The sequence below is a fragment of the Peromyscus eremicus genome, chromosome 9, assembly GCF_949786415.1.
Source record: "Peromyscus eremicus chromosome 9, PerEre_H2_v1, whole genome shotgun sequence".
Lineage (NCBI taxonomy): Eukaryota > Metazoa > Chordata > Mammalia > Rodentia > Cricetidae > Peromyscus > Peromyscus eremicus.
This window is the reverse complement of record NC_081425.1, coordinates 59285203-59298151: the sequence shown is the minus strand read 5'-3', so window position 1 is coordinate 59298151 and position 12949 is coordinate 59285203. Positions and strand designations below refer to the sequence as shown.

General features: G+C 36.9%; 1 protein-coding gene across 5 annotated transcripts in view; it reads right to left on the bottom strand.

Moving 5' to 3' along the window:
- Ints6 (integrator complex subunit 6) overlaps positions 1-12949 on the bottom strand; it is a 79400-nt gene that overhangs the window by 2445 nt on the left and 64006 nt on the right. For 3 of the 5 annotated variants that reach the window (XM_059273509.1, XM_059273510.1, XM_059273511.1), the window contains 7 exons: positions 11938-12048; positions 10286-10501; positions 7959-8085; positions 7103-7245; positions 5419-5650; positions 1568-1930; positions 414-507 (listed from right to left, as the gene is read on the bottom strand). In XM_059273509.1, coding sequence (XP_059129492.1) covers positions 414-507; positions 1568-1930; positions 5419-5650; positions 7103-7245; positions 7959-8085; positions 10286-10501; positions 11938-12048 — 1286 coding nt within the window. The remainder of the gene's footprint in view (positions 1-413; positions 508-1567; positions 1931-5418; positions 5651-7102; positions 7246-7958; positions 8086-10285; positions 10502-11937; positions 12049-12949) is intronic. The other 2 variants (XM_059273512.1, XM_059273507.1) reach the window with 1 other exon arrangement.

The following is a 12949-nucleotide window of genomic DNA, read 5'->3' as shown; positions in this document are numbered from 1 at the left end:
AAAACAAAACAAAAAAAACCCTAACTAAAGCAGTTATTCTCAACCTTCCTAACATTACAATATTATCTTTCAAGGTTATTTCTAATCACTTAAAATAATTACTAATATAGAAAGGGGGAAAAAATTAAAGATTTAACAACAAACATCAAAAAGCAACAGAGAAGAAAAAACAAGAATTTTAAAAGAAATGTAGTAATTTACAAGGGAAAAAGGCCTATAATTCCTCAAGGGTTTGTATGTGTATTTCAGTGAACAACTCTGAATTACCTAAAAGGGAGCTGGGGCCAGGACTCACACATTTCAACCAATCAAATGCATGCATAAACTCAAGGGCATAACAACTGCCATTCAAATATCACATATGCAGACTGAAAACCATTCATTAGTATTTAGTAACAAACAAGTTTCTTTACCTGGATGCTTCCTTAATGACATTCTGTAAAAATATTAGCCTTGTTTGTAAACTGCCTTGCACATGCTTCAGTAAAGTGAAGATTCTTTCATATTCTTAAAACAAGAGAAGGAAAAACAATTAACTGGCTTTATTTGTATTCTCACAATGTTTCTCCTGCAGCTTCTTTGCATTGAGATATACTCAGACAAAAATATTCCACGTAAAAATGTTACCACCGCTAATACAGATACAGGTGCCCTACTTGTTAGATATGTGCATGAAAGTATGTATCATCAAAAATTAAACATCTTGCCAAGGCCTCCCTCTCCCCCTACTTTTTTTTGCCAAAACTTCCCAGTATGACAGCAAGCCAGCTTAGAGATGAATGAATTAAAGAGCTCTGCAGTCATTTGGAGAAACAGGCAAACAGCCTTTACAGAAATTCTAAACTCTAACACAATGGAAGGAGAAAACCCCAAAAGGTTAAAGGCACTGCTTCAGTTTCCAGTTTCCAGATCTAACTCTGTCCAAGATTCCACAAGTTCCTGAATGCCCTTCCGCTGCATGTCATTATACCATCACAGTAGTGATGGCCTGGTTATATCCTGAATGGATGCCATCACTACTCACAGTTCTTGTACCCAGAGTTCTCTCGCACTCATGTGACAGTCTTAATGACTTTGGTTTGGGGCTAAAGCACATCCAGGCAGCTATCATAATTCATACATGGTGGCAGGCAGTAGAGAGGTTTTCAAGGGGCTTGTAGAAGGGGCATGTTAAGAACTGAACTTTGGGCTATACAGGTGCCCTACTTGTTAAATACACTGTCAGCCCAGCACGCAGTCATTTAGTAGTCTGTCCGGGTTTGCTGTTCTACTAAAATTTCAACTCCTAGTTGGAATAACAGTCAAGATTCTGGGTCCCTGTTATGGCAGCTACCTGACTACATCTCTAGAGCCCTCTTTAGATAAATTCCCTGCTGTCTACTACACTGGAGTACCATGCACACCAAGATTATTCAGTGTTTTCCAGCTCAATAAGAACTTAAATCTTAGAGAGTTCAGAGAGTACTTCAAGACTGATCTAGAATCAGACGTTTGCTTTAGTGAATTTGACTCTTTTTGCTTATTTGAACACATAAAGAAATCAAGTTTTCTCTCTCATTCTACATACTTCTTCCTGGCTTTCGGATCTCTTTCATTATTTGTGCTTTTAGTTCAGTGTTGACCTCCTCATGGCTTCTGCAATGCACCGATTTCTTTCCTTTGCTGAGTGAAGATGCTGGTATATTCTCTTCAGCACTTTGTTCTTTATTTCTTGGCTCGTCATGATTTTCTAAAAATCCACCAGCAGTGAGGTCATTATTTCCTAAATGTTCATGACCAAGGGCCTCTGTATGATTGGTTGATGGTTCCAGAAGATTGGCTGGAGATGTTAAAAATTCAGTATCCATAGCATTTGGTGTCATGTCTGATGAAAGCTGGTCTGCAACGTGATTTTCAACCACATCATCTACTGTTGAATCATTAGTGGCTTCTGAAATGAAATCAAAGAAATGAAGCCAAAAGTGAGACCCAGTATTAAAGTACACAATAAAAATGCTCAAGTAACATAATTACTACTAATAACTCATTTCTTAGACTAAGACATACTAACAATATAATATGGTTCTTAGGCTTTGCCAAAGATACAGTATATCAATATGAAGCATCCGTAACACTTACAGAAACCTGCAATTCTGCCCTTAGAAAGAAATTTAAAACAAAGCTTATTTTAGCTTTCAGTTTTCTACCTTAGTTTAGCAATTTTTATTAAACAAGTTTTCAGTACTTCAGAGAAAAATACATCACTAAAATTGTCACTGTCAGCTTTAGAGTTCTACCTACCTCATTTTAAGCCTACTTTTGTCTTATAAACCTGCTGTTCTTTGGAGAGAAAAGTACACAATGATGTTTACTGCTCAGCATTCTGCAGGGAACCCCAAACAGGGCACACTTCACAGCACATGTTTTCTAGCCATCCTTTCAGCCCCCAGCCATGCAACACTTTGGTGCCCACTTCAGCTCATTACATCAGTAGACCCAAAAGCTTGCCAATAAATACAAGACTCTTAGACGTGACTCCTAAAGTGTGGATTGTTCGGCCTCCAGAACAGCAGCTGAACTCATCTCAGCCTTTTGGCTAAGGTTGAGGCTAAAAAAAATCACAATAATTTCTGCTTTAATGAAAACCTAGCTCTCCTATTTAAAAATAAAAACAGTAACACTGTTCTCCTTTTCAAACCTGGAGTAGAAATTGCTTTTTCATGAGTGTAAAAGTGGGACATACAGTCACTGACTCCTTCACCTCCTAAATGCAATTTCAAAATTTCTATTTAATTCTTAAAAAAACAAAACAAAACAAAAAAAGCCTTGCACTTTTGAGCAATACTATCACTTAACTAATCCCTTCACCATCTTTATATCGAGTTCAGTGCATATGCTCTGGCACCTCGTTCACTGTACATTCTCAAGCCTCTCCTGACATTCTAGGAGGTTCTTACAACTCAAAGTTGCAGTAGCCCCAGCAGAGCCTCTCAAATGCTTCCTTTGTGCCCAGCCTTGATGTGCAAGATAACAAGTAGTTAAACAAGGATCCTAGGTAAACCTCATTCATGGTCCACTGGATAAGTTAGGCAACACCAATATCTATGCAGAGCATCATCTAACAAAAACCTGACTTCAAAAACCTTTCAATCCCATTTCCACCTCTCCATCTAACAAACTCAGAGATGGAGGTGCATCCCTCTGCATTTCCAGCTCCCTGTCCACAATACAGCTGGACGTTTACTCTAGCAACTCCTCTATACTTTCATCTAATAATCAGACTTTTGCTAACTATTCATTCTTCTTTATGAGGCTTATCCCCATGGTAGGTCACTTTTTACCAATGTCCCAATGATCTAGTTCTAATGCCCTGCTTGCACTATGGTATATCTGTCAAGTAAAACACCAGATTTAATGGCTAGTTTACCCTGTCTGCTAGCTGCAGACCTTTCATTGGAGTGATACAACTGCTGGAGAAATGGGTCTGCAGGGATGGCCCCAATGACCACCTAGGTCTAGATCTTCAGCACTGCTTAGCAAGCCTCCGGCAGCCATCTTCTTCCTCTCCCACAGGTACGATTCAGCTTCCTTCATTCTCTTCTAATCTCACTAGTGTACCTAGTTTCTACTTACGGAAGAAAAGCAAAGCCCTGAAATCTCTTCTATACCCCTGTTCCTAATTAATTTATACCCAAAACTCATCTTGTTCAACAGAAGCAGCATTCTTTCATCAGCACTCTGGCCATTTCCTCTTGCCTTCTTGGTGGAGATTATGGCCTCTCTCATCTTTATTTTGACTGTTCTCTATAATGTGTCCACCATGCCAGGATTTAAACACTCTCAAGCAAACCCACCACTGTCCTCTCTATCAACTTTTGAGGACCGCTCACCAGCCTCTCTGCCCTTTAGAGCTAAACTCAAAACTAGTTTTTCATACTGACATACTGATTGTCTCTATTTTTCTCTTCCTCTACAAAGTATTACTGGTAAAACAGACAAGAGATCAAAAGACGTTTCTAATTTTTTTGGTCTGTTTCTAAAGCATTTGAAATTGCCAACACACTATTAAAGCACACTTACACTCACTGCTTTTCTCAACTTGCCTATTGTTTTTCAAGACACACACTGTCAGGTTATAATCATCTGTATTTAATAACTAGCCCTTGTGGATGCACAATAGTAACATTATAACAACAACTATCCTGTCAGCATCTACATTCTTCAGTTGTTTTATAGATTTTGTTTTTGAAAAAATTTGAACTTATTTGATTCTGGGTCCAAATGAGGCCCTTGCATTGTAATTGGTTTGTTTCCTGCTACCTCAGACTCTATAAACCTCTGTACCTCTCTTTTCACCTTAACAACAAAAAACAACAAACAGACTTTTTTGTCCTCTAAAATTCCCTATGACCTTAATTTTCTGACTCTACCCTGCTTTTGTTATTTAACATGCCTTTCTGTCTTTTATTTCCTGTGGAATTATTAGATCTAGAAGCTTGATCATCCTGATATTCAATAAAGGGTAGGGGAGAAGGGTTAAGAGTATTTATAAGGAAATATTGCAGAACCCCATCAAATGGTATATAATATTGGGTTTCTCTCCATTTAAGATGTTATTTAAGCCAGTGAGGTCACTCTGTATAATTAATAAAAACATTGATTTATTAAGCTTTCTATATTCCCACATATACACTCTCCCTGTTGATATCCCATGTTATATTAAAATATAATTATTAAATCCTAATTAACCAGGTTACCACCTCTTTCATACCTTTCAATCGTTTCTCACTGTCCTTTTAATAAGGCCACCCATGATTTGGACTGAGTATCTCTGCATTCTCTTCTTACTAAATATGCCCAATATCAGTACTATAATGGGATTCTTTTGGGTCTCCTTAATACCTTTCTCTTTATGTATTTTTATGCATACTCTCTTTAGACTCATCAGCTAAAGCTTCAATTTACACCCATCCGCAAACATAATTTCTCAGGAAATTAATTCTTCGTGTCAAATGCTCTAACATTTGTCACACTTGGAATTGATTGAATATGACTTCCTTACTTACTGTGAGGACAGAGATCACTACTGCCTTGCCCACATCTGTAGCACAGTATAATATGCATTTAATAGTTGTTGGGTTTTACTAAACTGAAAAGTGTATTTTCGCTGGTAGTGACAATACTCCTTCTAAAATCATTTGTGAAGTACTTAAGATTTACTAATGTCATTTTAGAGCATGACATATAATACAATAAAGTATGAATATATAAAGTATGAATACATGTTATAAGACACCCAAACGCTACTACATACCAATTCACAATAAATAATACTCACTGGACTCTGCTGAACAATCTTTTTCTGTTTCTATTATTAAAAATCTCTTCCCTTAGGAACCCCACAATAGCAAGTAGTATTTGAAAGCCCCGAAGTGCTACCTTTATGCAGAGGAAGGGGTTTAATAAGACCTGGCTGTGCTTGAGTCATGGGTGCTGGTGGTCCTTTCCCTCCGATGTGACTGTTCACAGCAGGGCTCTGCCGCCGGCCTCTCAAGAGTGGAGAGGCACACCGGCGCCTCTTCGGGATCCCTTGCATGCTTGGCTCTCCAGGCCGTTTGTGTTTATTTTGAGGTCCAGCCACAAATTCATCTGCTTCATCTATCATCATACCCTATTAATAGATATAAAATGCTTAGACTTATACACAATTTTTAAAATGTAATGGCCACCACTTATTTTAACTGATGGATAACTACACATTTATAGCATATAATGTGCTGGCTTGATTTACACAAACAGTGTAGAAAGGGTTAATCAAGGGCTGGCAAGGTAGAATAGCAGGTAAAGGTGCTTTGCTTCACAGTCCTGGAGACCCAAGTTCAGAGCCCAGAACCCATAGAAAAGTGGAAGAACCAGAGAAACGACTTCACAAAAATTTGTCCTCTGACTTCCACACATGTGCCATGACATGAGCATGAACACACACTATATTTTAAAGACTTAATTGTGGGATCAAAAGCTAAGAGCACTTATTGCTCTTAACTAGATTTTGTTTCCAACACCCATGTGACAGCCCATAAACACCTACAGATCCAATTCCAGGTGACCCAGCACCCTCTTCTAGTCTCCAAAACTCCAGCACACATGTGGAGAATAACTCACAGGCTCCCACATACATGAAAATAAAAAATAAGATCTTAAGCTTGGCAGTAGTGGAGTGCGCCTTAGCACTTGGGAGACAGAGGCAGGCTGATCTCTGTGAATTCAAGGCCAGTCTAATCTACAAAGCAACTTCCAGGACAGCCAGGACTGTTATACAGAGAAACCCTTTCTCAAAAAATCAAAAAAAAAGAACTTAAACAATATCAAGTTAACACAGCCATTATCTTACCAACTCAAGTATAATGGGGTAAGGGAGTGAAAAATATGTTCTTTTAGCAATTTTGAAATACATAACACATCATTATTACTACTAATTGGGATTACAATATTGTCAACAGATCACTATAACTTATGTAGTCCTCAAGCTGAGACTTAGTACCCCTTAATTATTATCTCCTCCTTCTTCCAGCAGCCTCTGGTATCTATCTACTTTTCTACTCTATACCAAAAAAGAAAACATCCTTTTCTTGAATGTCCATGCCATTTAAGCAGAGGTGCATGCATTCATGTCAGCATGGATATGGGCATGCCATACTAGACATATGAAAGTCAGGGGTTTCAAACTCAGGTATCAGTTTTCACCTTCCACCTTGTTTAAGACATGGTCTCTTGTTAGTCACTGTGTGTGTAGGTTAGCTGGCCCACTAGCTTCTGGGAGTCACCTGTCTCTAACTCCCAACTTGCCAGAAGTGCGGGAATTACAAATGAGTTCTATGGTGTATGGCTTTTATATGGGTTCTGGGGATCTAAACTCAGTTCTTCAGGCTTGCATGGCAAGTCCTTAGCCCACTGAGTCATCTACCCAGTCCCTCTATACAGCTTTTTAAGTGGTACAACTAATCTCAATTCTTTAATTTAGTCAATTGACACCTTAATAAGATACTCTACCCAGAAAATAACTTTAGCTAAATTGGCAACAGCTACCACAAAGAAGTTATATCATAGAACATTTCAGAATTACCTTTTTATCCAGTTTGAAGGGATTGCCAAATGTATGCAACCTTCGAGGCTGATCAGGATCAAGCTCTCTCAGAGGAGAAGGTACTTGCTTGAGGTATTCCTGGTAATTCCCCATTTGTGCTATAGGTACACTGTGTACTTGATCTTTTCAAAGAGAATATATCAACAATAAAAGTTACTCTCACTAATAATTACACTCATCTCGTGTTACAACGTACTGGAAGTTAGTATGGAGAAATTAAAAATATAACAGTCTTTAATTCTCCAAAAGAAAATTTAAAGTACTAATTTTATCTTCTAGGCAAAATATAGTAGCATTTGTTAAAAAAAAAAAAATAGCAGAGTGGAATTATCGCACGAATATAAACCTGCATTGAGAACACTTAAGTCACAGCAAAGGTTAATGATGTGATTTCCAGTAGATGACATAGATACAGCAAAGAAGTAGCAAAATATGCCATGAAATGGCCACCCAGAGTCAAACTATCAGAGACACTAAAATAGTGCAAGAAAATGACTACATGGATCCATGTTTCTGAAGGCTAAAAATGAAAGAAACTGTTAAGAGAATTTATGGTTAATAGTGACAGAAAGAAGGAAGATAGAAAATAAGGGATGAATCACCCTTTTTAAAAAAAAGTTTTTTTTTTAATTTGTAATTGTGTGTGTGTGTGTGTGTGTGTGTGTGTGTGTGTGTGTGTGTGTATGTGTGTGTGTGTGAACAATTCTCTCCTTTTACGTCACTTGTTTGAATTAACAATGAGACTATTAGCCTGTAAAATTCATGTTAGCATTCCCTTACGAATTATAAAGAAAAGTTATTTTACGAACAGAAATATTTAAAATCATACTCTAACCTTCATCCTGGCCTTTAAGAAATTTTCGGGTGCTCTTTAAAAGATTAGATCTCATTCTTGTTAAATGATCCAGAAGATTCCGTCTTGGTATATCATAAGCATTTCTAAAGGTCTGAGGCTTCAAATCCTATATAAACACATTCAAGGATAAAATATTTCTAAACAGAACTTAAAAGGGTATACAATCTCTTAGCCTGAAGCATAGGACCAGAAATAAAATATAAAATATGTATGTTAACTAGGTAGCTTTAAAAGGAAAAAAGAAAACAGACACACGATGCCATCTTAAACACACTGTTTTGGGCCAAATGATAGAAATTTTATGGTAAGCTCAACAAACTAATTTCAAACGCACCTTTAACTTTAAGGGCTTTTTAGTATGTTCTGGGTAAAAGAAGCAAATCACTTAACAAAACTCCTTATTTACACACTGGAAGGGTTTCTAAAAACCATTTTGACATCTCAACATGTGACCTGATGAGTAAGTGTATGAGTTTATAGTTGGGTGATATTATCACAACCTAGCTTTAGAGCGCTTTCATGGTCTGGAAAGTTCCCTAGCCCTGTTTATTATCAATTCCTATTTCTAATCCCCTATGAGTAGCTTTCAGCCTACCAATATTCATTCCATCTTATGTGCGGAATCTTCCAATACCTAAGTTTTCATATCTGGCTTCTTTTACTTCACTTTTCTTTTTATTCTACAACACTATTTCATTTTGTTTTATCTTTTAAAAAACAACATGGATGTTTTTGGCTACAATAAATAACGTGGCTATAAAAATTCAGCACACATATTTTATGTAGATAAGTATTTTCATTTGTCTTGACACAAGTGAGAATTGCTAACTGTAACAAATATTTATATTACCTCTTAAGAAACCACAAGCTATTCAGCCACTTATTTGTTTATTTTTAATTAGTTTATTTTTATGTGTGTGAGTGTTTTGCCCACATGGTGTACTATGTATGAGCAGTGCCTCAAGATCCCCTGGTACTACAGTTATAGATGTGAGCGATGGCGAGGGTGCTGAGAATCAAACTCAGGTCCTCTGGAATGGCAGCAATTGCTCTTAAATGCTTAGCTATCTATCTCTTTAGCCTTCCTTCACTCATTATGAGCGTTCCAATTCTTCTGTGTCTGAACCAACACTAGACACTTCAGTAACTATGAATATCACATTATGCTTTAATTTGCATTCCTGATAGCTAACAAGGCTATTTACCTTTCTATGTGCTGTTCGTGTTTCTTGATTGTGTTATTTTGGTTATTTTTACTGGGATATTCAATTTTTGTTAGCGAGTTGGATGTCAGTTATTTTGATACCAGTCTTTTATCAGATGTTATGTGTTTCTTTCTAACCTGTACCTTGCCTATTTTGGTTCTTTTTTTCTTCTTTCTTTAAAGTATATAGTACTGAGGGTGGAAATAGGGACTCTCAGATGCTAGGCTATCACTCAACCATTCAACTACATCTTGTTACAATACAACAGTTCACTGAAGAGCAAGATACTTAATTTCTTAAAAAGTTCAATTTACCAATATTTTGGGTTTGCAATTTTGTTTTTTATGTTGTATTACAAAAATCTTCATTAGCTGAAAACATCATGGAGACTTTTTTTTCTTCTGTAATCATAAGGTTTAATTCTTCTATTTATGACCATGATTACTTCAAATAATGTGAGGCGATGGTCTAGTTAATTTTGTACAGGAATATCCATTGTTGTAGCACTGTACAAAGTTTTCCAGTTTGATTATCATAGCACCTCTGTTAAATGACTGTGTGACAACCCGCTTCTAGTCTATTCCATTCGACCTCTCCTCTGTGTATTTAACCACATCCAATCATCTCGATATAATCACTATGGTTTTTCAGATCTAAATCACGTATTCAGTCCTCTAACTTTATTACTATTCCAAAATTGGCTCAGCTATTCCAGACCCTTTATATTTCCATATAAATGCTAGAATCAGCTTGGCTATTGTCTACAAAAAGGCTGCTGAAATGTAAATAGTTTTAATAATGAGTATAAAGCATTTTAAGGTCTTCAGTGTAAGTGAATTCTAACACCAGCTCTATAATTTTTAGCAATCTTTAAGCCTTTGTTTTCATCTATAATACAAATAAGCTTACTACTCATCAATCAACACAATTTCTGTTTGAATTCCAAAACTCAATGGTTCAGTGATAATACAATGAGGATCATTCTGCAGCCATATAAAAGGACCTCTTGAAGCTTGGACACATTGAATGTTAGTAATGTCAACTGTGACTTGCTCTATAAAGAACAGAACACAACTATAGCAGTGTTAAGCTGACTGTTACCTTATTTAGTAAAGCAACCTGGAACCCAGTGTACTCCTTCATATTAAGATCTAGCAGCCTGTGGGGAACATCCTCTGAAATTCCCTGCAGCATTTGTTGAAAACCTTTCCGATGTGCCATTGACAATCCATGTGACCGGCTTCGGACTTTAATTCCAGTTTCCTGCACTACTTTTTTGCCCACAGATCCGATGACTCTATCAGATTCAATTTTGGCCTAAAATAAAGAGAAACAAGAAGCATCAGTACAATCTAAGTTTATAAATCAGATACTAGTGAATATGCCCTTCCATAAATTTATTGCATTTAAAAAATTAAAAGTCTCAAGTAATCATAGTTTACATTGAGTACTAGGTAAACCAAACATCCCTTAAATAATACCTTATCAGTTAAAATAATTAAAATTCAACCAGGTAGAGGTGGTGCAGGCCTTTAATCCCAGCACTCAGGAGGCAGAGGCAGGTAGATCTCTAAATTTGAGGACAGCCCATTCTACAGAGTGAGCTCGAGGTCAGCCAGAGCTATACAGAAAAACCCTTTATCAAACCAAAACAAACCAACCAACCCCCACAACTCTAACCTTTTGCAGCAAGCCAAACATTCCTTCAAGTTATTTTATTTATTAATATTCATCACACAGAAACCATGATGCATAAATGTTTCATAGAAGAGAACATTCCCAATTCAGAAGCAATAGGAAATAAGATAACAAATTGCTTGAAGACAATGTATTTAGCACATAACTACACATGTACAGATATGGCAAACACTGATGCAGACTTGAGCCACATTTTGATTCCTTTTAAGTTTCAGAGAGGTGTCTAAAGTACTAGAAAAATTTTTTTAAAAGACAGTCACAATTTGGACGGAACTGCCTACTGCTTGATAGTCACAGTATCTATTAATAGAACTTATAGCTAGAATAATAAAATCCCATGGTTTTACAAACAGTTCCAAAGAAATAATTCCAAAAAATACAGGTTTTAAAACACAAAGCAAAATAAAATGTTAATTTTTTTTCCTAAGGGAAAGATCTTTCTAAAATAAATTCTCAAAAAAAAAAAAATCCCCAATAATTATACATAGAAGTTAAGCCATATTCATAAATGAGAATTATTAAAAATTTAGAACCAGCAAGAACTTGCTTGTAGTCTGTTAGCTTTGATGTGGTAGTACACTTGCCATCTTAGCTACTCAAGAGCCTGAAGCAACAGGACTACCAAATTCTAGTCTGGTGTAGATTAGCTTGCCTTAAAATGAAAGGAAGAAAGTGTTGGCCAAGGATATTAGCTCAGTGGCAAAGTGCTTGACTACCATGTGAGAAACCCTGGGTTTGATCCCAGCACCACAGCAATAAAGAAGACAGCCATCAAGAAAGAGTTTCTAGGCTATTAACCATCTTAGCTATCAGTCAAATTCTTTTCTTTGTTTGTTTGGTTTTGGTTTTTTGATTGTTCTTCAATACAGGGTAACAGCTCTATGTAACAGCCCTGGCTATCCTGGAACTCATTTTGTAGACCAGGCTGGCCTCAAACTCACAGAGAGATCTGCTTGCCTCTGCCCCCTGAGAGCTGGAATGAAAGGTGTACACCATCACTGCCCAGCTAGCTATCAGTCAAATTCTTAATGCTCACTTCCACTTTCTGACATTACCTGCTGACTCAATTTTTTGAGGTATGAAATGACACTGTAACTGAGTCCATACTCCATACTGTCTGCTATTAGATTAGGTGCGCCCATCATTCTAACAGCTTTCTTCAGAGGCTATAGAAAAGAAAAAGAAAACAACATTCAATGTCAAGTTTGTTAAAAATGTTCTATACAGCTGACTTTTTAAAATTTCTCACCCCAAACTGCGTTCTTTGCCTTAAAAGAAACATAATACAGTTTATCAGTAGCATGAAAAGCAATTTAAGATAATTAACATGAATTGGAAGCATAATAATCCATTCCAGGGCAGTAAGAATGAAGTCCTGAAATGCTCAGTACCATGGGGAGATACTCCTGTGGAAGACAGGAGCAGACACACCAGGGTGGGGGAGGGGGGATAGTACACTGAGACACCCTCTCCTCCTTTAGCTCTCACTTCAGAAGGAGGACAGTAACATCTATCTTGATCAAGTTGTCCTGGAATTAGTGAGGTAATACATGGAATGCCAGCCTTATAAAAGCATTTGGCATACAGTAAACAAGTGACAGTCAACCCTCACTATTACCATCATTAGCTGAGCTAAAATAGAAATTAAGCTCTGAAGAGGGAAAAGAAACAGGAGAATAAGCAGAATAAAAACTTTAAAACAAATATGTAACAGTAAAAAATTTAACAGTAAGGAGGTGCTAATTCAGAGTCACTTTATACAATAAACTATCACCAGTAAACATGTCTAATATATGTGGATAAGACACAGCCAGAAAAAGGAAGACAATCTATGGCATGGAAAGTGCATAAGCTCTGTTGTCTCCTGAAATCAGATCCCAGAGCTCATATGTAATACTCATAAAGCTCTGGCTAAGTCTTAAAGATTGCTATGAAAGATAACTGAGTCAAGATTATCTGTAAGTCCCTTCCTTCTTACTCTCTAACAGGACAAGTACCCTGTGCTAGACTTTCAAAGCAACTAAACTTTTGTTAATCTTTTGATGCTACCTGGGGCTGCCTCGAAGA